At 37.9% G+C, this 23,687-nt stretch overlaps 1 protein-coding gene across 1 annotated transcript in view; it reads right to left on the bottom strand.

The window, feature by feature from the left end:
- Positions 1 to 23,687, bottom strand: part of grid2 (glutamate receptor, ionotropic, delta 2) — a 543,519-nt gene that overhangs the window by 442,413 nt on the left and 77,419 nt on the right. Inside the window, exon 2 of the mRNA XM_085368399.1 lies at positions 7,530 to 7,685. Within this exon, the coding sequence (XP_085224525.1) occupies positions 7,530 to 7,685 (156 nt within the window). The remainder of the gene's footprint in view (positions 1 to 7,529; positions 7,686 to 23,687) is intronic.

The raw sequence follows: 23,687 nt of genomic DNA, 5'->3' as shown, positions 1-23,687 counted from the left end.
AGTCATTCTATACATAAAATAAAATAATTAGCTATTACAGTATTTAACGTTAAATATTAGCGATTCAATTATCTAAACTATTTAGATATTAGCCAGTGATGCTGGCAAGCTCTGTCATAACTCTGCACACCTTCTAGAAAAGGTACAATATTTTTATGTTTCTTTTTGTTTGTTGGTTTGATATTTGTTTCTTTCCCTTAAATCACAGTGTGTGGCAGTGTGCATGCAAATGCAGCTGTGTGCAATGTGTGTCAAGACTAAGCTGAGATTAAAAATAAGCTGAGACAACTATTGAGTTCCCTCCATCCTGTGGTCTCCTTCTGCTTTCCATTTCCTCACCCCCCACTTTTCCATAGACTGTTATCCAATTAGGTGATTCTCATTGCTTTAATCGATAGAGACATGAACGGGTAGGCTGACATGCACACACACACACACACACACACACACACACATACAAATAACCCACCCCACAGAAAGCTCCACCTGTTCCACAACTAGTGTCTATTGTGGATGGACTATAGAAATTAGAGATATCGGGTAGGGAGTGAAATGTGAATATAAGTGACAGGAGCAGACCCACAATTAAGTGCCACGCAGGATGGCAAGAGGGAGGGAAAGTGTGTGATTAAATCCAAGCCACTTTGCACACTTCTGACACAATTCTGTACAATCACACACACTCGGGCAAAGGGAGCAGTAAATCATCTGAATAAATCATTCAAAGACATAATTTTCTGTGAGACTCAAATCTTTTTTGGCAGCTCTTTTGTAGAATGGTCTACAGTTTTAGAGATGCAGATACTGACATGTGCCATCTTTCTATAACTCACTTTGCTGTAAAAGTTCTTATCCTTTATGGCTTAGAGATTACTTTCAGCAGTTCAGATGTACTGTGGCACAGATGCAGATTTAGACATAGATGTGGTGGTCTCTCAATTAAAATTAGCAGGCATACTCTACTGTGGTTTATATTATCTCATATATTTGCTGTGACTTTGACATGTATTATCAACATGTATCTTGGAGTTAGTAGCAGTAAAAAAAATGAATTCACTCTCTATGGAAACAAACTAACGTAAACCATATTTTTAGTCGTCTAAGGAGCTTGGAAAGAAAAGCGTCTGGTTTCTTGAAGACGTTTCACTTCTCATCCGAAAAGCTTCTTCAGTTCTAAGGTCAAATGGTGGAGAGTCACAGATTTAAGCCCTATGGGAGTGTTCCCCCAAGAGGGACAATAGACCCCCTAATGATCCTCTACCTAATCACACGAGTCAAGGTGTGAAAACGGGTGTAGGTCATAATCAGCCAAGGTTTCAGGAGAACCCGCTGTGAAACCTAGCCACACCCTACCATGTGATTTCCTGAGGTCAAAAGCCCCAGGATGGGAAGGGATCTCAAAACTGGATTATAGATTGCAGATAGTTGGTGTCGTAAACCGGGTCTGTTCAAAGATGGTCGTTCACAGTGGACATAGATGGCTTCTTTCACTCCTCTTTCAAACCATCTGTCTTCTCTGTCCAAAATGTGAACAACGGCATCCTCGAAAGAGTGACCTTTGTCCTTTAGATGCAGATGGACCATTGAGTCCATGTCGAGGTGGCTCGTCTATGTTGTGCCATGCGTTTATGAAGTGGCTGTTTGATCTCTCCAATGTAGAGGTCTAAGCATTTCTCGCTACACTGTACAGCACAAACTATGTTGTTAAGTTTGTGTTTAGTAGTTCTGTCTTTGGGATGAACCAGTTTTTGTCTGAGTGTGTGGCTGGGTCTGAAGTATACTGGGATGTTGTGCTTAGAAAAGACTCTGAAAAGTCTTCAAGCAACTTACAGAAGTCCAGACGGTTTTCTTTCCAAGCTCCTTAGACTACGATGACCTGGATGACTGAGAACCTTCACAGACACATATCTTTAGTCCTTTTTAATAGTAGACTCTATTTATGTACAAGAACATGGAAATTCTGTTTTTAAATATGACACTGATTTACTTTCTTAGATTTACTGTGGGTCACAGAATTTGTCACACCTTTGAAAAATAAATTACTCAATTAAACTACCTGAAATCTCTAATGACTAAGAGGTGCATTTTGTGATATGTCTTTATGCATAAAAAATGAAGATAATAAATCAACCAAATTGTATATATATGACTGATACATAATACAATTGTATCAATTAATAATACAAAAGACAGAAGAGATGCAGAGCATGGACCTCAACTTGTTTTGTTTATAAATCTTACATATCATATAATAATCATATCATATCACTAAAATCTGGCAAATTGCTTCTTTTGATCATAAACCTGGCTTCTTTAACCTATCACTTCCACTAAGATGTGAAACATCTGAGATTCAGCTGAGCCTTCTGCCCTACAGCATTATTACATCATGACTTTTTTTTTTTTTTAGCTTGGTGATCTCCAACTAATCCCTCTACTGAACTGCATCCACCACCCTCTGCTTCAGACACATAATGTGTCTTAGAGAGAGTCCCAAGTGCTGACTGCATAATGAGCTACTACCTTTGCAAATCTGGTGCTAATTACACTTAGACTGGCGCCATAAAGTGACTTTAAAGACGACATGTTGTTTATGCTGCTGTTCATACTTCTGACTGCAGTAGGTTTTGACATTTATTGTCAATTATCTTTAGAAATCCCTCACGAAAAGCCAATTTAGTGCCACTAAATGTTGAATTTATATGGCAACAAATTCCAATATTTTTCATTAGTGGACTGTAAGTTAGCAAAAAGATAAGTGAAATGCATATAAGTAATTTCTGAAAATCTGCTAATTGTAGCTTATAAGGTTTATAACAGAGAAAACTCATAGTTAAATAGTACTTCTGTTTGAAGCAGTGTAATTCACTACTTTTAATCTACTTAAATTGCCACCAATCCATTTAAATTATAGTACGTGAGAAACAGGCAATGGCAAGGTCGACCATGTCACTACTTAACCAGACAAATAGGCTGATAGACAAGTTCAGCAGCCACAGCTACACTAACAGCCAGGCAAACAGAAGAAGAATAGGCTGACTGGCAGAGAAATGACAGGCAGTATGCTCAGTACCAGAGAAACAGAAAGACTGCGAAGATTTTTTCATTTTTTGCAGTGCCCACAAGTTTGGACAGACTGACCAACACACTGAGGGCTGGGCTCTGGGCTCTGAGGCCTGTAGGAGCCAGTACAAATGAAAGTAGGGAAAAAGAGAGAGCGACAGAGAGAGAGAAGCAAAATAGTTATTAATCAGTAATCATTAGATTCCAAATTTTAAAAGATCAATTTAATTTAGTCTTCAATGCAAAATGTGCACTATCAGCAACACTAAAGGACAAATAAAGACATGTATTGGAGGATTCAGAAGCATGCTGGTGGCTTAGTGTGCCCGGTCAAAGAGCAAGCATTCAAATGCAGTCTCCTGGAGCGCTGTCACATCTCTCTTCAGTCTTTATTTCACATGGTTCTAATATTCTAAATAAGACACTTGAGATTCAAGCTGAATATTTCACTGAAATAAATAAGGAAGAAACAACTGCAGAAACACGCACGTAGAGCCCAGCTAATGGAATGACTAAGGTTGGAACTTCAAAGAATTACAGCCTGAGTGCCAAACATCACTGTAGACCCTTATATCAAAGCAACAGCTTTAACAAGGCTCTTAGAGGTACACGAGTGCACATGCACTCATGCACATACAATGCATCCACACAAACTCCCCTGAGGGAATCTCTAAAATGGAGATACACTTACAGTTTGGCCACCATTGTTTGCTATGGGCATTAATCCTGCTGCCTGTTTTGAGTGAAATGCAAACAAGCCCACAGATGTATTCTCTGTTTTTCCCTTTTCTGTTTCACCAAATCTAATATAATGTTTTATGTGTGTGTGCTCTTACTTAAGTGTGTGAATGGATGTTGATAATAGGGCTCTTTGTATTTGATTATCAGTTAATTAAATCATGGAAGGGATTCAAAGTCCTAACATGTAAACTGTCAGAACTTAGAAATCCATTCAGGGCTTTTTCCCCTTTCTTTTTTTAAATCTCTAAAGTCAATTTAAAAAAAACCTGCAAAGCAGTGAGAACAGTGATTCTGTTTTATTCACGTTTCTAACTTTGACCCCATTCTACCCTCCTCTTCACTTGTTTTCTTTAATCAATAAAAAAGGGATCCAATACTGAAAGAAGGAATACGAATTAATGCAAATCATCAGTAGTAATTTTGTCGTGCAATATTAAAAAGCTTTATGCATTTGATCACTCTGAATTCACTTTTAAATATGTAATTACTGCAATTTCTTGACTGCCCTTCTTCTGCTGGTAGAATAAAGGGTCATGGAGAAGGGCTGAACCTCATCCCAATTACAATGTATGTAAATTTAACAAAACTACAAATTAATCACAGTCAGCTGTGTGTACTCTAAGGTATATTTCAAATATAAATACGAATACAATGCATGCACAAGTATCAGACGAAGCAAATAAACTAAAAGGGCATAAACACGGGTGCAACATGGTTTACAACAAAATGTTTGTTTCTTTTCGTGCCTGCTCATTATTGTGCCTTGATCAAATCTCTGTTTATTCTAAGGCAGCCCGCCAGTCAAAAACGATCACAGGCACATGGATGCTTGTGTGACGATCAGTTTGTCTTTCCATTTCACTTCCATTTCATTGAGCCAAAATACGAGCTTCTCTGTGAAAAACTTGAACTCAGTATAATGGTTCCCAAATCATGGATACTGGCCCATATGTGCAGCAGTTGTATCTGCTCGTGATAGCCTGATTGTTGGATTTTGTTAATTCCATGTTCTATAGAAAGAATTTTGTACTACACAGTAGACGTTTGTAAGAGTGAATCAACCATGACATTTCTAAAATCACATAATCCTTACATCCTGAGAGGAAGACAATAGATGAGAATTTATTTACATTGCACAGGCTTTTTTTTTTTTTTTTTTCTTTTTTTTTTTTTTTTTAATGCACATTGCACAGGCTTTTGGATGACTATTAGACAATTTAGACAAATGTCCTGATTAGCAATTCACACAGTGTAGTAGAAAAGAATGTGTGTGACACAGCCTGTTGTCAGATGACTCATTAGTCATGTAGGCAGTGCCAATACTTCTGCCTCATTTCTATATTTTGTATTTTGCAATATTTCTGAATTCAAATGCTTACACCAATAAAGTGAACATGTCATTCAAAGTTGCTTAGCTGAACTGAATGTCCACATCATTAAATTACATCCTGTAATTTTTCACAGCACTCTTCATTAAACAACAATGCCATCTGTTTAAAAAAGAATGATGATGACTTTAAGATTAATTTTTAAATAAAAATAATGAAAGTTTAAGGTAAATGTTTATAAAGAAAGCTATTCTTGGGTTCTTTTGTTTCGTATCTCCAGCAGCCCCAGCTTAAAGTTAATGTATATGTTTATTTGTTCACATCTTGCATGATGTTATGGTGTGCTCACTGTGTATGTTTGTTCATGTATGCCCTGTGGCACTGTCAATTAATACACCCACACATTCTTTCTCTCTCTGCTTATTTTTAATGATGTTCTGGGTTATTTTAATTTATGTTGTGCTACAGAGCCCATTGGTGAGAACAAGGGTTGCTGCTAGGCGTTTAAGCATGTGATCAGCAGGTAAACCAACAAAAGAATCCCACACTGCTTGAATAATGTTAAGTTGCTGAGGTTAATTTGGAATACCTCAGCCTTTTCTCCCCGCTTCCCTTCCTTAAAAAGGGCTTCTTGACAGTTTCCCCTTGATTGAGACTATTTCTGATGAGGCTTCAGGATACAGGTCCTACAGTATGTCAGGTTTTGTTATTTCTTTAAAGTTATTATAATTTCTTAAAGATATGTCTATCAAATCCCATCTTTCGCCTGGTAAATAATTTTGCAGGTCTCCAGCTTCTCTCCATTTGTCCAGTTTCCTTAATTTTTTAAGGGTATCCAGCACACCGAAATGTGGCAAGTTTTGGGCTACAGTAATAGCTCTTTCGAAATCACCTTGTTAGTGCAAAAATACCATTTTATGCCTGTCAAACTATCTTGCTATCTCTTTTTTGCATTCTTCACAGATTGCACAAAAGAAAGGAGAAAAAAAGCAAAAACAACTACACAAATGATGGGTTTCTGTGACAGGCTGCTAGTAACATAGTGTCCAAAGTTACAATTTAAGACTGGTTCTTTGCTAAGTTGTCTGTTAAGTGTAGATACAAAACTGGTTCATCCCTTGGGAGAGATGTTTATGCTTGAATGATTCATAGATCAGTGTTTGGTGGCTTAACAAACAAACTAACAAACAAAATGAAGGCATTCCTCTGAGGATGTCCTTGGAAAGGCCACTCTGAAAAATTAAAAGAAAATCTGACTCTTTGGAAGGAAAACAAAGTAACAACTTTTGAAAAATGTATATGCACTGAAAACATGCTCAGATTTAATAATTTTGTAAATGTTTCTGTTCATATAAAAAGCACAAACGTCCAGTAGCCCTCACTGAATCCTGTTTCTTATTACTACCAGTGATAAGTCAACAAGTCAAACAAAGCTTAGTTATACATGATTCTTTCATATTGAATTCCAATTTAAAATCAAGCCTGTTGGTTTGGCTTGTGAACCAGCAGCTATAATATTAAAATATAAATGCCCACATGGATGAAAAAAAGTTGTATAATTCAGAATGTCCACTGATTAAAAATATGAACATTCCAGAGTCAATTTCTTCTACAAACTAGGTTTTAATTAAATAAACTGGCTGGAAGCCCAAACAAAAAAGAGAGAGGGAAAAAAACCTCATATCCTCAACTGATTGTGATGCAGGTCAACTCATAAAGGCCTGCCAGCAATGCAAAATAAAAATAAAATATTTTTAAAAGTTGGCCAACTTTTCAAATCTTTATTTTTTCCCACATGAATCAGTTCATGTTCTTAAGATAGAATAGGTCAGGAAAATGCTGAAATGACTGTGAAAGCACCGCGTGCTTATGTGTTTCAGTTCTAAAATGATAACAAGACTAAGATTGTCTGTAGAAATACTGCAAATTTTACACATTTTTAATTATATCTGCATTGGATCAAATGGAAATTAATACATGTATTTAACTGTGTTACATAAACAATTCAGGATTATTTGAAAATCAAAAAAGGAGCTGGGGTATCAAAATAAACACAAATGATTCCTTTTTTTGTTTAAATCTATTTAAAGCAAACGTGTAACTTAGAATATGTGAAGCAAACACAGAATTACACCCATCCCTATATAAGGCCAATATAAGAAAAGCTATTTAAGAAAACCCAAAATGTTGATTCTGTTCATCTGGACGTAGCGTTTACAGTGGGAGAAAACTCTACGTCCAGATGAACAGAATCAACTTTTTGGGGATTTCCTTACCTGGATGACTGAGCATGCATCAACATATTTAAGAAAAACATATTTCAATTTGAAACAGATACATTCTATTAGTCCTGTTGGTGCAATGCATAAATGTTACAACACAGTATTATCTCCCTACCTTCTTGCACAGCCTGGAAAGGGTTGTTCCCATCAACGAACTCCACAGAGATGGTGATCTTCTCTGTCTCCAAAATCTCGTTGTTTAAATTGAGATCCGCCACAGCAAGGCGAAACACCTCATCATCTTTCCGTGCTGACTCATCAAAGATGGCACCTATTAGAAGAAGAAGGAAAGAAACAAAAAAGGCATTATCTTTTGGGTTATTTTTACAGAACTCTGAAGTATGTAATCTACAAAGGGAATTCTTCAAAGAAATGCCTCAAAATATAATTCCATCCAAGTGGATTTAGTGTTCACCCTACCTATAGAAAAGCCGCTGATGCCTTTTCCACCTGTGCTTGAGTTCCCCAATATATAACCACCTCACTACTACTCACTAAATAGCTAGTAATGTGTTTACAGGGAATCTCCTTCATTTACATTCTTTAAATGGCTAACTGCCTTGTAATGCTGGTATTGGAAACCAAAGGCAGCAAAATGTAACCAATTATATTACCCACATTCATGAAACCAGCTTCAAATAAGTCTAGAAATATAGACTTTAAGTATTTAGCCCCTGTTCTGGCATCCTGCATGAAAAAGAAGGGACTAATGGGCTTACATGAATGTTCATTCCAGTGTCAAAAACTACCTAGTGTAGGGCACTGACTCAGACAAAACAGTTGCCCCACAAGAGGAAATGGAAGAAGAACTGGTGTGTGTTAGTATCTGTAGTGGCAGATAAAGTTCCCACTAGTGAATACTAAATTAGTCATAAAAATAAATGTCAACCTGCAGTGCTGCTGAGACAGACAAATGAGGCAATGTGGGGTGTTGACTGGCTAGCAGAGATTCGGTCTATGCTTTGGTCTGTTACACACAATTAACCGTATGTTTTTTTTTCTTATTTTACTTCTCTTTAGCCTCTCAATTCAACCCAGTTTATCCCCTGAATCCACTGGGCCACTAATTGTGTAAGCCAGCACAGTGAAGCACTGCTAACCGCATTTCATTGACCAGAAAATAAGCCTCATACTGTATAGTGTGGATGTGTGTGCCTGTGCATGTGTGTAAGACACAGGTAGCAAAATCCATTAATAACCAAGAAGGCTGCTTTGGCTGAGGGCTGTTTTGTACCACATTTAGAAAACTATATCTGTAATTGGCTGTGCATAGCCTGATGTTAATACCACAAAGGTTGTGGACTAAATCCCAGAGAGCCCAAACTTCACCGTCTTTATTTTGCAGTACTTTGGATACATCATCCAGGAAATCATATACAGTATTACATTTTTACAATAAGATTAGTTGGTTCTTGTGCTTTAGAAATCCACTTGCCTCTTTAATTGTTTAAAAAAAATCTCTTCCTTATGCTCTTTTTTAGGTTACTGGAATCTGTTAAACTGTCAATAATTTAATTGTCAATACATTTAATTAGAAAAAGATATGTGGCTAGCAAAATTTGTAAAACCCTAAATATTATCACATCTGCAACAGTTTAAACAACGTTTTGATTAAACTCAACTTCTGAAGGGCAATCCATTCCAGCACAGCCTTTATACGCACACCTCATTCAAAACCACATGCGGTTAGGAATGATATGTTAACTGCCTCTGCGTCAAAGGCCTCATTAAATATGTATCGTTCAATCACTTGATTCCTCAGCATTAGGCAACTGTAAATACCAGGCAACTGATTGAGTCTTGGTTGTTTTTATAATCATGCAGTATAGATGAGGTGAGACAAGCAGGCCTGGACAAAGCGATAAAGAATGAAGAACAAAGACATTAACTATTCCATTAGTGATAAATTTTGAATAAGGTCCCAATCAGTTTGAAGATGACACTGCTGGGAGAGGATTGGTACAGATTTTAAACTGGAACCATGACACTGTAAAGGTTATATGCCTAGAGGACAAAAGCACATCGAAATGTTTGACATTAGTAAGCTGATTTATGACTTTCTGTGTGTTTTCCTTTGTGGATAAAGTTTTGTAATATTTTTTTTGTCTTTTTTTTTTTTACAAACATGCAGAGGGAACAGTAAATGGCTCCTTTAATCTAGGTTTCTACAAGGATGTTTCCATAGTAACCTGCTCCCAGGCATATGTTAAAAGCTTTACTGCATCGTACACCACTCTCTTTGCATATGGTTTGTTTCCTTGTAAAGTGTGTATTTCCTTTATCACACCAGCAATGCATTTTGGGATCTAGTGACCACAATGGTAACAAAAGATATTGAAATGGAGAAGAAGACACCGTATTGTAGTATTTTTTCATGTCACTTTTCTTTCTTCTGTTATCACCTATATCATTTCTCTATCAAAGCTGCTACACCTGCACGGTGATATATTAGCTACGTGCATGTGACTGAAAATAACACTCTTTAATCGAGACCCAGTGTGCATGCAGAAAGGGAGATGAGAAAAAAATGTAGGTGATAATGAAAAAAAAAAGTCCTTGGTCTGTGAAGCAGATTTGAATCTTAATCCAAATGTGTTTTAAACATGCTTTTATGCCTTAAGGCTGTGGTTCTCAAGCTGTGGGTGGGGCCCCTTTCTGGGGCATGGAGTCACTGCAGGGGGGCATGAAAGTCCAAGGTAAATGTGAACAAAGAATCGGAATTAAGTCTGGAAAATAAACACACTACAATTCGCTGACTCTTTCTCATCTTTATTTCACTAAAGCTAAACTTGGCTCCTGTTGTTCCTAATGATTGAAGAGTAGCATGAACCTTTTGAGGCTTCTGAACTCAAACACTAATCAAACTATTTTGGAATCTCCCAAATATTACCATCTTTAATGTGTACATATTAAAAAAATAATTAACTTTTCACAAGAAGAAAGCACAAGACAAGAGATGAGAACAGACGATTGGTAAATGTCTGCGTTACTGCATGCTGATTAGCAAACACAGACACGCACACACACACAGACATGCACACACACAAACAACACACAGGGCCCTGGCTCTTCCTCCCTTCCAGTAATGTGATTGTGAGTGCAAAGGCAGACGTCACAGCATAAATCAGCAAGCCAGGATATAAAAGTACTGAATCTTGCTTTACACGGATGCCTCAAGGGCAGTCACACACACACACACACACATACACACACATATACAGCGTGTGAGCAGAAGTACTAAATCATCAACATTTTTCCCCAACCATGCCTTCGACGTCAACAGCATTATCAGCAACAGTGGTCAATTTCTAGTGATGTAGGATTCAAAAACTTAAAGTGTTTTGGTCAGGAAGTATCGATCAAATTTAAGTGTTTAGTATTCATTTCCTAGTTTGTTTACATTGATAAAGAGGTAATAAATAACTTGTTTATCTACTTCCTGCTAAACAACCGACTGGGATGGATGAGTGATGCTAGAGGTAAAAAAAAAAAAAAAAGAGGGGAATGTGTTGTCACACAAAGCCACAAATAAGTTAGAATAGTCTTTTCTTTTGCCCCAGCCAATATCTGCTGGAATCTCAGTAATGTTCGCTTTTACATATCCTCTCTTTTTATTCACTGTAAATATATGCAGTTAACAAACAAAGCAGCATCTACATGTTCATATTTGGTCAATTTCTCCTTCTGATTTGAAAGTAACAAAATCTTGATTCACACACTCAATCATCATCATATATACTGTATATATATATACATATATATAGATATAGATATATGTGTGTGTGTGTGTGTGTTTGTGAAAGATCAAAGGATTTGATTGATTGGTAATTTATTTCAACATGTGAACAATATACAAGTACATTTAAAAAAGAAAATAAGAGAGAAAAAAAAAGGATGATCATTAGTCAGTATGTGGGCTTTAATGTCAGCTTTATTGCCATGATTGTGTAATCACACATGCATATTTATCTGCATAATTATCTGGTTTGCACAACAGAAGTTTATCTAGAGGTTAATTTTTTTTTTTTTTAACAAGGCTAAGAGTCTACACCCACGCTAGCAGTTGCAGCCGTGTGATGCTGTGCTGTAGAGTGCAATGGAACCACTGCAATTTACTATGTAGGAATGATAACCTTTATAAACATTTAATGTGCTTAATTAGCACTATACAACATAAAATGCTGCTTATCAAAGAAAAATGGGTTTGCTTTTTGAAAAACAAAGGGATTACTGTTCATTCTGTGTAAAATCGGATATGTATAACTCACTGTGGTTTAGTGAGATGCTGTGTGCGAGAAACATAAACATTTGCAATATGTACACAAAGAGTTGAATTGAATTTTCTTTTTTTAAAGGAGAGATAAGCGTTGCCATTGTGCAACAGGAAAAGTCTCGGCTACCAGAGTCAATAATCGTCAACTGAGGAACAATACCTATGGACCAAAATTCACAGTATTCCAGGCAGTAGTGTGACTGTGACATAATAATAATTGGTGGAGAGACTCACTACAGGGAGTGCAGAATTATTAGGCAAATGAGTATTTTGTCCACATCATCCTCTTCATGCATGTTGTCTTACTCCAAGCTGTATAGGCTTGAAAGCCTACTACCAATTAAGCATATTAGGTGATGTGCATCTCTGTAATGAGAAGGGGTGTGGTCTAATGACATCAACACCCTATATCAGGTGTGCATAATTATTAGGCAACGTCCTTTCCTTTGGTAAAATGGGTCAAAAGAAGGACTTGACAGGCTCAGAAAAGTCAAAAATACTGAGATATCTTGCAGAGGGATGCAGCAGTCTCAAAATTGCAAAGCTTCTGAAGCGTGATCATCGAACAATCAAGCGTTTCATCCAAAATAGTCAACAGGGTCGCAAGAAGCGTGTGGAAAAACCAAGGCGCAAAATAACTGCCCATGAACCGAGAAAAGTCAAGCGTGCAGCTGCCAAGATGCCACTTGCCACCAGTTTGGCCATATTTCAGAGCTGCAACATCACTGGAGAGCCCAAAAGCACACAAGGTGTGCAATACTCAGAGACATGGCCAAGGTAAGAAAGGCTGAAAGACGACCACCACTGAACAAGACACACAAGCTGAAACGTCAAGACTGGGCCAAGAAATATCTCAAGACTGATTTTTCTAAGGTTTTATGGACTGATGAAATGAGAGTGAGTCTTGATGGGCCAGATGGATGGGCCCGTGGCTGGATTGGTAAAGGGCAGAGAGCTCCAGTCTGACTCAGACGCCAGCAAGGTGGAGGTGGAGTACTGGTTTGGGCTGGTATCATCAAAGATGAGCTTGTGGGGCCTTTTCGGGTTGAGGATGGAGTCAAGCTCAACTCCCAGTCCTACTGCCAGTTTCTGGAAGACACCTTCTTCAAGCAGTGGTACAGGAAGAAGTCTGCATCCTTCAAGAAAAACATGATTTTCATGCAGGACAATGCTCCATCACACGCGTCCAAGTACTCCACAGCGTGGCTGGCAAGAAAGGGTATAAAAGAAGAAAAACTAATGACATGGCCTCCTTGTTCACCTGATCTGAACCCCATTGAGAACCTGTGGTCCATCATCAAATGTGAGATTTACAAGGAGGGAAAACAGTGCACCTCTCTGAACAGTGTCTGGGAGGCTGTGGTTGCTGCTGCACGCAATGTTGATGGTGAACAGATCAAAACACTGACAGAATCCATGGATGGCAGGCTTTTGAGTGTCCTTGCAAAGAAAGGTGGCTATATTGGTCGCTGATTTGTTTTTGTTTTGTTTTTGAATGTCAGAAATGTATATTTGTGAATGTGGAGATGTTATATTGGTTTCACTGGTAAAAATAAATAATTGAAATGGGTATATATTTGTTTTTTGTTAAGTTGCCTAATAATTATGCACAGTAATAGTCAGCTGCACACACAGATATCCCCCTAAAATAGCTAAAACTAAAAACAGACTAAAAACTACTTCCAAAAACATTCAGCTTTGATATTAATGAGTTTTTTGGGTTCATTGAGAACATGGTTGTTGTTCAATAATAAAATTATTCCTCAAAAATACAACTTCCCTAATAATTCTGCACTCCCTGTATGCTGCTTTGGAAAATCCATTCCCACCTCACTTAGTTTTTACACCTGCCTTCTGGCCTTTTACGCTCATCCATTCAAGCTTTTTACTACTGTAAAGCTCCCCCTTGTTCTTTTCTCTCCCTATCACCATATGCCTCTATCTGATTCTCTTCTTTTCTTAAGGACGACTCGAAACGGGGCACTGAAGAAATATCTGAAATATCATTCCTTTGTCTCTCGAACAAACACACACCTGTTGTTGAAACTGCAGCTGATGACAGTAATGTGACAGGAACCCTGACAAGGATAATGTGTAGGAATACACACACACACACACACACACACAAACACACGTCACAGCATAAATCACATGATGTATTACTGATTTGTGACAAGGCTAGACTTAAGTGTTTCCGGCTCAATGTGATGATGAAAGCAAGGTAGCGGCAGTGCTGAGTGATGATGGCGATGAACGGCAGAGGTTATGGTCCTACAGTGTCAAATGCCCTAAATTACACTCGCACACAAACACACGTGTGCGAAACACACAAACACACTGTTATTTACAGCAATGATGTGAGAGCTGAAAGGGAGTATAGAATTAATGTGTAAGTGTGTGTAGGTGTGTGTGTGTGTGTGTGTGTGTGTGTGTGTGTGTGTGTGTGTGTGTGTGTGTAAGAAAGGAAAGGGAGGAGGACAGAGAATTAATGGTCACTGGTGACCAGAGCAGGCCAGTGGAGTATGACAGGAACAGATATAAAAACAGCTCTAATATTTATCATATGACCTCACACCAGAATATACTCACATACACAATTCTCATGTAGTTTTGCTAGATACAGGGTCTATTGTGTTCAAGTATTCCCAGAAACATGGTTACTTCGTTATCAGGGTTGTGCATCTGCAGTAGGTTACTCTGACCATATCTAGCATGTGTGCACAATTAAATGAAATATGGAAGCAAACTGTGTGCGTGCTTGACTATATGTCAGAGGGATGCCTCTGACTGCCGTCTATCCCCTTGTGCATTCATGGACAAATCTCCCAGGTAACCTGATTTGTGCAAGAAAAATCTTTCGTTCTCCTACTTTTTTCATCTCTCCTCCCTGCTTCCCTCCTCCTTCACTTCTTTCATTATAGGCACGTAAATTTATTTGCTCCATCGTTAAGGAGGCGAGCAGCCAGCAGAATTTGTAGTTCAGCAGCACGCCAGTTCTTTGTCAAACTGTCACACAAAGCTGTGCCAAGGTCGCCCCTTTCTTTGCCACGTCTCTGTCAATGTCTTACCTTTTTCCCTTCTAATCTAGACAGACCTTTGCCTTACTGCTTCCTTTGTAGAGACCTACTGTTGATACCCAAGGCTTTGCTTCCTCCCACACATATGAATATACTTTTAGTAGGTGGAACATTTGTTGTGTGTCTTCATTCATTAAGCATTAGGTGAAATAACTAGCTCATCTGAGATACATTTAAATTCGTATCCCTTTGTGTGCAACCGGGGACAGAAAACTGACAGCAACATTTGTTTTGTGTTTGTCTTTAAGTCAGCTCTGGACTGTTTTTTGGCAAGGTCCAGCTGATTTCCAAACAACAGCTGACTCAGCTCCTGTCTGGCCAGCATTGTCAGGGATCTGGAAACAGTAGAGTAGGTGGCTGTGAGCCAGTTATGAAAATATACTGAAGCCCAAGCCAAGTTATAAGTAAATGATAATTAGAGTGATAGCAATGTACCACTTGAATGACCTAAGGTGTATCTTCAGTGTACCTGTGTATACCCTTGACAGCTACTGTGAAATTATAGCTCTGTTTGATAAAGTGTCTATCTTCTCCTTCTTATCTATCATATCAGCATGTAGACAAAACTTGCACTGATCCATTTCTTGTATTAATTGTGACCCGAGTGAGAAATTACTCTAGCCCCAATCACAGAGGCCATCTGGCAACCACTGGTCACAAGGGAAAATGTGTATTCCTCAACCAGTTGGCGAGTGGTTACTAGAGGGTGATGTTAGGCAGAATGAAATTGATAAAGTTTCTAAAGTTCCAATCACACAGATCTATACGTGTACAGTGCTGCACGTACAAACTCAAATAGATTGCTTTAGTTGCTAGCAGACTGCCTGCAGTTCGTATGAAAGATTTGAAAAGTAAGACAAGCTGTAAAACGGAGAACATTCAAACTAAAAGTTATGGCTTTCCCAAACATGTTGGCTACAGTGGTGAGGCACCAGTCAGTGTTTTCTAGACACTGTCAGACACGGAGAAGCTGCATTCAGCTTTTATGCTCCATATATCTGGAACAAACTCACAGAAAGCCTCAGATCAGCTGAAACACTCAGTTTATTTAAATCCAGGTTGAAGACTCACCTGTTCTCAGCTGCATTTGAATACAACACCAAATCCACACTTTTAAGCTTAAATTTCAAAACTTACATTTTAACTACTGATTTTATCTACTGTTTTTTTTAAATCAATTTTAAATCATGCTTTTTATTTGTTTTTGTTTTTTAATGTCTCTGTAAAGCACTTTGAATCACCTTGTTGTTGAATTGTGCTATATAAATAAACTTGTCTTGCCTTCTATGCCAACTACAATGACTGCCACGATCATAAAAACGTTTTGGTGCAGCACACATTTTGCTACTGATTTCACCTAGCAACTTGCAAACATCTCCAGCAACCACGTGAGTGCACCTCCTCACAGACAAATGTATGGAGTAGGATACAGAATAGGCAAAATAATATTGAACAAATAACAACATGCTATGTTACTGTAAGCACAATAAAAGCTTCCATAATGAGAGTGAGAGGGACAAGTGTTGTCATAGGGGCTTGTCAAAACTTTTATAGACATAAAAGAAACACTGTTTGCCTCACAGCACGAGTTACGTCCAAACTGCTGTTACCTACCATGGTATGTTAGCTCTCCCTCTAGCAACTGGTGTATAGTTACTGGCATAGTAAGCATAAAATACTCATGGCCAATCCAGCTTTTTGAGCCAAAACCAGACTGATAATCGATCCAAATATTGGATTATTGCCTTCCTACTTCCTGATTTGGAGCTTTACCTGTTGAAGAGTTTCCCTTTCTTTGTCAACTATCCTAACTTGCTCATTTCCTCTCCACCTCACCATCTCTCACATACTTTTCCTTAGGTCTGTCTGTTTTCAACATTCTTTTAGCCAATTTCCCTAATTCTCTTTCTCTTTGTTCTTTGTCCTCTGCCTTTCTATCATGCTTCGTCATGCCTACATTCCCTTCCAAGCTGTTTTCCATTTTGTACTCCTTATTTAGCTCAACCTTCCTCCATTTTTGTTGCTCTCTACCCCATGTTTCCTTGCTTGCTTCCCTCCTCATATTTCCCTAACTATCTCCTCTCTCTGCTGTCGTTATCACTCTTGCCCCCCCCCCCACGCCCTTTCTTATTTCAATGTGATGCAGTGTGTGACATCTAATCCACGTAAATCTGGCCTGGCTTGAAAAGACTCGATGTACTTAAAAATGTGTATATGTTTGTGTGTAGCAGGCAGACAGAGGCTTTCTTATTACTGAATCAATAATTCAGATGTTTCCTGCATCATTTAAAACAAATCACATATTCTATTTTTCCAACAAGGGCTGTCAAACTTGGCCAAAAATAACTTTCGGTATTTCCTTTAAAACAAAGCAAAGCAAAACAACACAAAATCCTAGTGTACTTATCTCTGCTGTTCCTACTTCGCCAAACAGTATGCAGTATTGCAGGTGATTATGTTTCCTAGAATCAAGAAGCCATGTTTTCAAATACAACAGAAAACTCTGAAAGATATGTCCTCTATTGAGAAAGGCACGATTCTCTCTTTACTTTCTTTTGCAGCATTGTCATAATGAAGCAAAAGCCTTTCAGGCACATTTGAATGGTGGTAATATCCAACAACCAAAGGTTAAGTACCAAACAGCAATTCATTCACACTATATTAAAAATCAAACTCAACTTGAATATAACAAGCAAACCTTGACCATCAGCATATGAAAACATTAACCCTTTAACAATCAAATTAATAAAACTTACACAAAGCTGGCTTGTTTTTTGTGGAAGACTTTTTTCAGTATTTGATGAATTACAAACAACAACAAAAATGAACAAACAAAAATGAAGGAAATGTGTTTAAAAGGAAAGTGTAAGAGAGACTGTAAGGGACTTGAAAGAAATGGTAATAAAAACAGGTATCAAAAAACATCTGAATTTAACGTTCATATCTGCTTTTAACGCACGAAGCCGCTCTACTTGAGCACCTTGAGTCTTTAAAGCTCACCCTCCTGATTAATGCCGAACATTTGGGAGGATTTTGCCTGAAGCGCTGGTAAGAGGCTCCAGATTTGTACACATCATAAATGTCATATTATATTTCAAGGAAGGATGGATTTATACAATCCGCCCTCTCTTGCCCTCCTTCTCCAGCAAACTGCATGTCTTCAGCATCTTCTGACATTTATATTCCTGCCGTAGTCTTCTTCAACCTCACGCTATCAAACTCTATCCTTGTCCCAATTCCCTATAGTTACAATTTCAAAACTTCTAAACTCTCCACCCCTTTGTCTCTTTTTTCTCTCCAGCATTTTCCTCTACTTCACTTCACTCCTTCACATTTCTCTCTAATTCACATAGCCTCTCTGCTTCTCCTTCTTTTCACCCAGCCTAATCTTTATCCCTCCATCACATACTTGTCATCTATGTCATCTAACATACATGATTTTTTTCCCCTGTCATCACCTGCCATCCTCTGGCCCTTCTCTCGTCACTTATCTTTCTCTTCTTCCTCTCACATCCCCCGTCTTGTCCATTTTGTCATCTTCCCCGCTTGTTTTTCCTCACAACCTCATGTCCTCTCTTTGTCCTCTACAGATTTTTGAGCTCTGTTTATCATTACACAAGCACTTCAATAATAAGTAGTTCTCTTTTCCTGTCCTTGGTTATGCTGCCACAACGTTTCTCTTCTGCTTAAGCACTTAAATACTAGTCGGGCTACACGAATGCACGCAAGAATAGGAACATGAATGTTTTCAGTGAAAGAAAGCACTCGTTCTAAAAGCAGCACTAATATAAATGAAAACAAAAAACAAACTCCAAAGCAGAACTGTCATGATCTCAGATTTGTCTTTGTGTTTTTTGAGGTTTATTTCCAGCTTGTGTGTTAGGTGTTCTTAGTTTGGTTTCTGTTGTTTCTATTCTTGAGTATTTTGGGAGCCTTTACTCTTGTTATAATTTAGTCCTAGTTATAGAATTTAATTTGTTTCCTCAGTGTTTCCTGTCTTATTCTCATTTGTCTCCTAGGTTAAGTTTATGCAAGTGTTTTTATTTCCCTGTTTGTTTTTTACTTTCTGTTGTATTTTGGTAGCCATTTGTTTCTAGTGCCTCGTGTTTAGCTTCGCTTTCCCTTCTGTGTTGTTGTCAATCTACCTTTGTTATCCTCCTGTGTCTATTTCCCTGATTATCCTTTTGTCTATAAATTGTGCTGTCTTCCCTCAGTCCTCATCTCAGTGTGTATTATCCATGCTGTGTTTCACCAGTCAGTTTTGAATTCTGTTCATTGTCCTGGTGAAATTCATATTGTGAAGTTTCCATCAGCTGAAATATAGGTTTTGCTTTTGTTTTTCAGTCCATTTTTTGTGTCTGGATTTGGGTTCAAGTTCAAGTTAATTGTCAAGTCTATTCATCTGTCTCCATTTCCCTGTTTAGTTACTGTCTTCTCGTTCTATTTTCATTTGTCTCTAGTGTCTTGTGTGTAGTTTTACTTCTACTCCATTTTCATTGTATTTTACTATCTCCACCTGCATCTTATTACCCTCCTGTGTCTAACTCTCTGACTGCCATTTCACATACAGATAGTGCTATTTTGCCTTCATGTTTATCTTAGGGTCTTCAATCATTGCTGTGGTTCAGTTTTGAATTTTCTTCACTGTCCTGGTGAACTTTATATTATCAAGTTTCCATCAGCTGAAATAAAGGTTTGTCTTTTGTTTGTCAGTGAATCTTTTGTGTCTCCATTTGGGTCCTCAATCCTGCAATTCACGAGGATATCATCAAGTAGATCTGTAATCATTTCCTAAATCCACATTTTAGTTTATACCTCAAGTCATTGAAATGGATGAACAAGAAAAAAAAGAGTATACAACAGATGTGATCGCTTGATTATGATTACATCATAAAGGAAAACCGTACTTCATTATGCTGACCTATTTGTAATTAATGCTTAAAATAAACGTTCTAAGAACATGTGTTAATGAATGATTAACTGCTCCGTATGGCTAACTAGCATAACAGAATGAAAACATGGCTTATTAGCATATCATTACTTACTGCAAGTTACTTATTTCTCATTCAGCCCATCATACACAAGCCGCTGAAAAGATCCAGTTAGCTACAGCAACAACCATTCCCCACATTTCTCTTCCACAGCTATTGTGTAATAGTCGTGGACTCCCTGCTTTCATTCATGTACTGAGTTGGGGCACGTACTTTTTATAACCGCTATATGCCTTTCTTTGTAAGATAATGACAGACCGATGTAGATGGTTCAGCAGGGGGATAATCACAACACAGAACAGTAACATGAGACTACATTTGTAGTCCAAAATTAGGTTGGATTTTAGAGCCGCAATGGTAGTATCAGGTGTATATTTGCTTCATAAATGAGTGACTGTTTTTTCTTTTTCATTTACTTTGTCTTACTATATTGTTCTTCATTACTGCCACTCTATCTGCCCACACACAGCATGGAGCAGAGTTAGTACCACTTTTGTTTTCCTCATTTTCACTCCATCATTCTTTTTTCTGTCTCGCTGCCTATCCTTTTATCTCTCTCTCTCTCTCTGATGAAATACATTTTCTCTCCTCCACCCATCACTATCCCTCTGTCATGCTCTCTCTCCACCACCTATCTCTCGAGCCCTCATTCCCTCAAGGCCTCTTCTCAGTACACTACCACCCCCACGGAATACATTCTGTTGCAAACGTGCACTCAGCTTGCTCATATTCACTACTAATATTCACACTCATGCAAATGCACACACACACATATATGCTCAACAGTGAGCTGTGAGTCCATTAAAAAGTCATAAAGAGCATAATAAAGCTCCTCTATCTACAAACCTATTAGCAATGGGCAATCCTCGCGGTTGCACAAGCATGCTAGAAACAAAAACACTGACATATTTGGACACGTGCACACACATGCTCTTCATACATGCAAAAATTAACCTGCCAGCCTGCGTTTCCGTGTAGGTTTAAGTGGTTATAATCAACTCCTAATGAATCCTGATGTTAGATATTCATTACAGCGATAACACGTCAGTGTTTGTAGCTACATGATGGATGTTTGCCAAAGCGGTGGCGTCGTTGTGAACAAGCAGAATCTTGATGCACTTCTCATTCATCAACTAAGAAATTCCTTCTGCGTTTTTGAGGTTTGGAAATTCAGCAAAGATTAAAGTTAGAGAAAGAATGTAGTACAAATCACCTGCTTTGGGAATTCTATCTGGGATCTTATTGAAATATTCTGTACCTTTCTTGAAAATTTAAGAAAACTTAAAATGACACATAGAAAACTCACAGAAACATCTAATACATTTTCCAGAACAATAACTCACTAATATGACCATAAAAGCAACATTAGAATTTTTTTAAACGCACGTTCACAGTATTTATGCAACCAGAACAATGTAATATTTCACTTGGGAAATAGTTTCCTTATTGTAAGTTAAAGAAAGGCAGGGGGTCAGTGGTACAGCCATCTGATAATGTTATGGTCCATTAAAGTGACATTCTCTGCTTCAGCTGTAATTCACATTTATATGACTACAATATCCAAATAATTAACTTAAAAGCCATTATAAAAGAAGAACAGAGTTTGTAAAGCATATTTAAATATAAAATGCATTTCTAGGATCACTTTTGTGGGATCCATATTTGATTAGAATTAATGAAAAGGCCTGGTTTCCATGATAAAAAACTGAGTGAGCAAGATTCAAGGAATTTTGAAGCTGAGTACATAAGCCCTTGACATTTTTTCAGGCAGTCAAGTAATAAAGTTTGCTGTCAAAAGCCGTGTGCAGAGATCAAGGCGTAAATGGCTTGAAAAACCCCTTATGAAGGTTTAAAAAAAAAAAAAAAAAACCTAAACCAACACAAAATCTAACCTGAAGACAAATGTTTTACAAGTTTTTACAATTTAAAAGATGTTTCTTGAAACCTTTCAGCCATTTCTCAAAACTATCAAAATATAAAAGAAAAAACTGTTTTCAGTTTTCATTCACAAAACCTGAGTGAATGAGTAACAACCAACAACTGCATCAAAACAGTTTCCAATGCTCAAGAGAAAATAATTTTCAGATCACTCACAAAGTAACTCAAAAAAATGTTCAGCACTTTCACCCTCATGTGGTCATCATACAGTTTACAAAATAAATCTACATGGCACATTTACTATTAGAAGAAATGAGACGTTGTTTTTGTTATAAAAGATGTAATTCCATTAAGCAAGGTATGGTCTACCACACAATTTCATCTTACATTACTGTTCATGGTCTTGTTCTTGTCCTCCTTTTCGCCCACCGTCTCTTACAGTACACTCATTATTCCTACTCTGCTTCTCAAGATTGTGTCTATAGACCGTTGCAATCATTAACCTTGTGCTTGCAGCTTCTGCAAACGTAACTGTGAAACTAGAAAGTGCATAGCTAAAATGTGTTTAGAGCTTTGCAAAAAAGTTGCAAAAGGTATCTGCAAAGGTCTTGATGCATGCTCAAAGTAAGGAATTCCCAAAAAAGTTGTTTATGTTCATCTGGACATCATCTGGAAACACTACGTTCAGATAAATAGAATCAACTTTTTGAGTATCTGCAACGTTAAGTCATTTTACCTTATTGAGTAAAATGACTCAATAAGGCCTCAGTCACACAGGCCTAGGAAGCTAATTAATGATCCCTTGGCAAATATCGGACACTAGGGAAAAGTGTATATCCCACAACTGTTTGGTGAATAGTTTCTTTGCCATTGTTTTGGTAACTAGCAGGTTGTCACAGTAGTTTGTAAGATACATGCCATATTCCCTGCAAACAACAAGAGACTACTTTTATTACCCAAGTGGTTGTGAACCCTCGGTGGGGTGAGGCACAGTCTTTACTTTGAAGGTGAATGTTCTCAGGTTATGGTACTACCACTCAAACAAATAGTTTGCAGACAAGTTGCTGTCTTCATCCAAAATACAAGCAAATGCAGCAAACACAAAGAGGGTTTTGGTCCAGCACCCTGCTTACAGTCGATTTCACCTAGCATTAGCCAGTAACCTCCAGCAACAGGTCTTAAGGTCTTGTGGCTGAGGTCTAAAACTATTCAGTACAAAATGTAGTGAAAGACCCTGATCATTAGAAATCACACTTTGAAGTAGTAGTGTGGACCTTCCAGTCAGAAAAAAACAAAAAGAAAAATAATAGCACGATGTTTAGTTGACCTGCCTTAGTCGCAGTGCAAAGGCATGTGAAAGATGAATGATGCCAAGTGGATGAGTCTGGCTTTGTTCTGACAGTGGTCATTTACTGCTGCTTCTCAGGTTATCGTATATGCATGCAGACACTTAAATCAGGTCGCAAGCCAAAGAGCCAGCCAGAGGAGTTCGTTTAAAAGCCAGCACGTCAGCAGAAGCTTGCCATACACACACACACACACACACACACACACACACGCACACACACACAAAGCTCCAAGTGACTGTTGTTTTATTCATTAGTGCAGTAAGGTAGGTGGCCAGGTAGCCCTTAGTTTCCAACACCCCCTGAGTGGTGTACAGGAGGTGTAGGTGGCAAGATCTACGTCTGTGTGTGTCAGCAATACATTTACAGTCCCCCCCTTGTAAAGAAATATAAATGAAGTTCTATGTGGTATCCAAATGGTAAGGTGTTCGATCTGATCATCATTTTATCTCTGTGAAAGTAATTTCCTTTATCTATAGCCAAAGTGTTTCAGTGGTGGCTGGTGGAAGACAGAAAAGCGGGAAACACTCATAAACCATATATATGAATGCAACCAGTGAGAAAACACATTACTTCTTCAGCCATTTACAATTTGCAAGGAAACAGTGACACATTACAATGTATTTGACATTTTAGGGCTTTGACATTTTCACAAGAGAAAACACTTGTAGATTACTTAAGGGGTGACCATGAATTAAGTCTTTAGTT

This window comes from Diplotaxodon limnothrissa, linkage group LG12, assembly GCF_057381915.1.
Source record: "Diplotaxodon limnothrissa isolate DT_005_m linkage group LG12, D_limnothrissa_male_GT1.1, whole genome shotgun sequence".
NCBI lineage: Eukaryota > Metazoa > Chordata > Actinopteri > Cichliformes > Cichlidae > Diplotaxodon > Diplotaxodon limnothrissa.
Note: the sequence above shows the minus strand (reverse complement) of the source record. Positions and strands in the feature narration are given on the sequence as shown.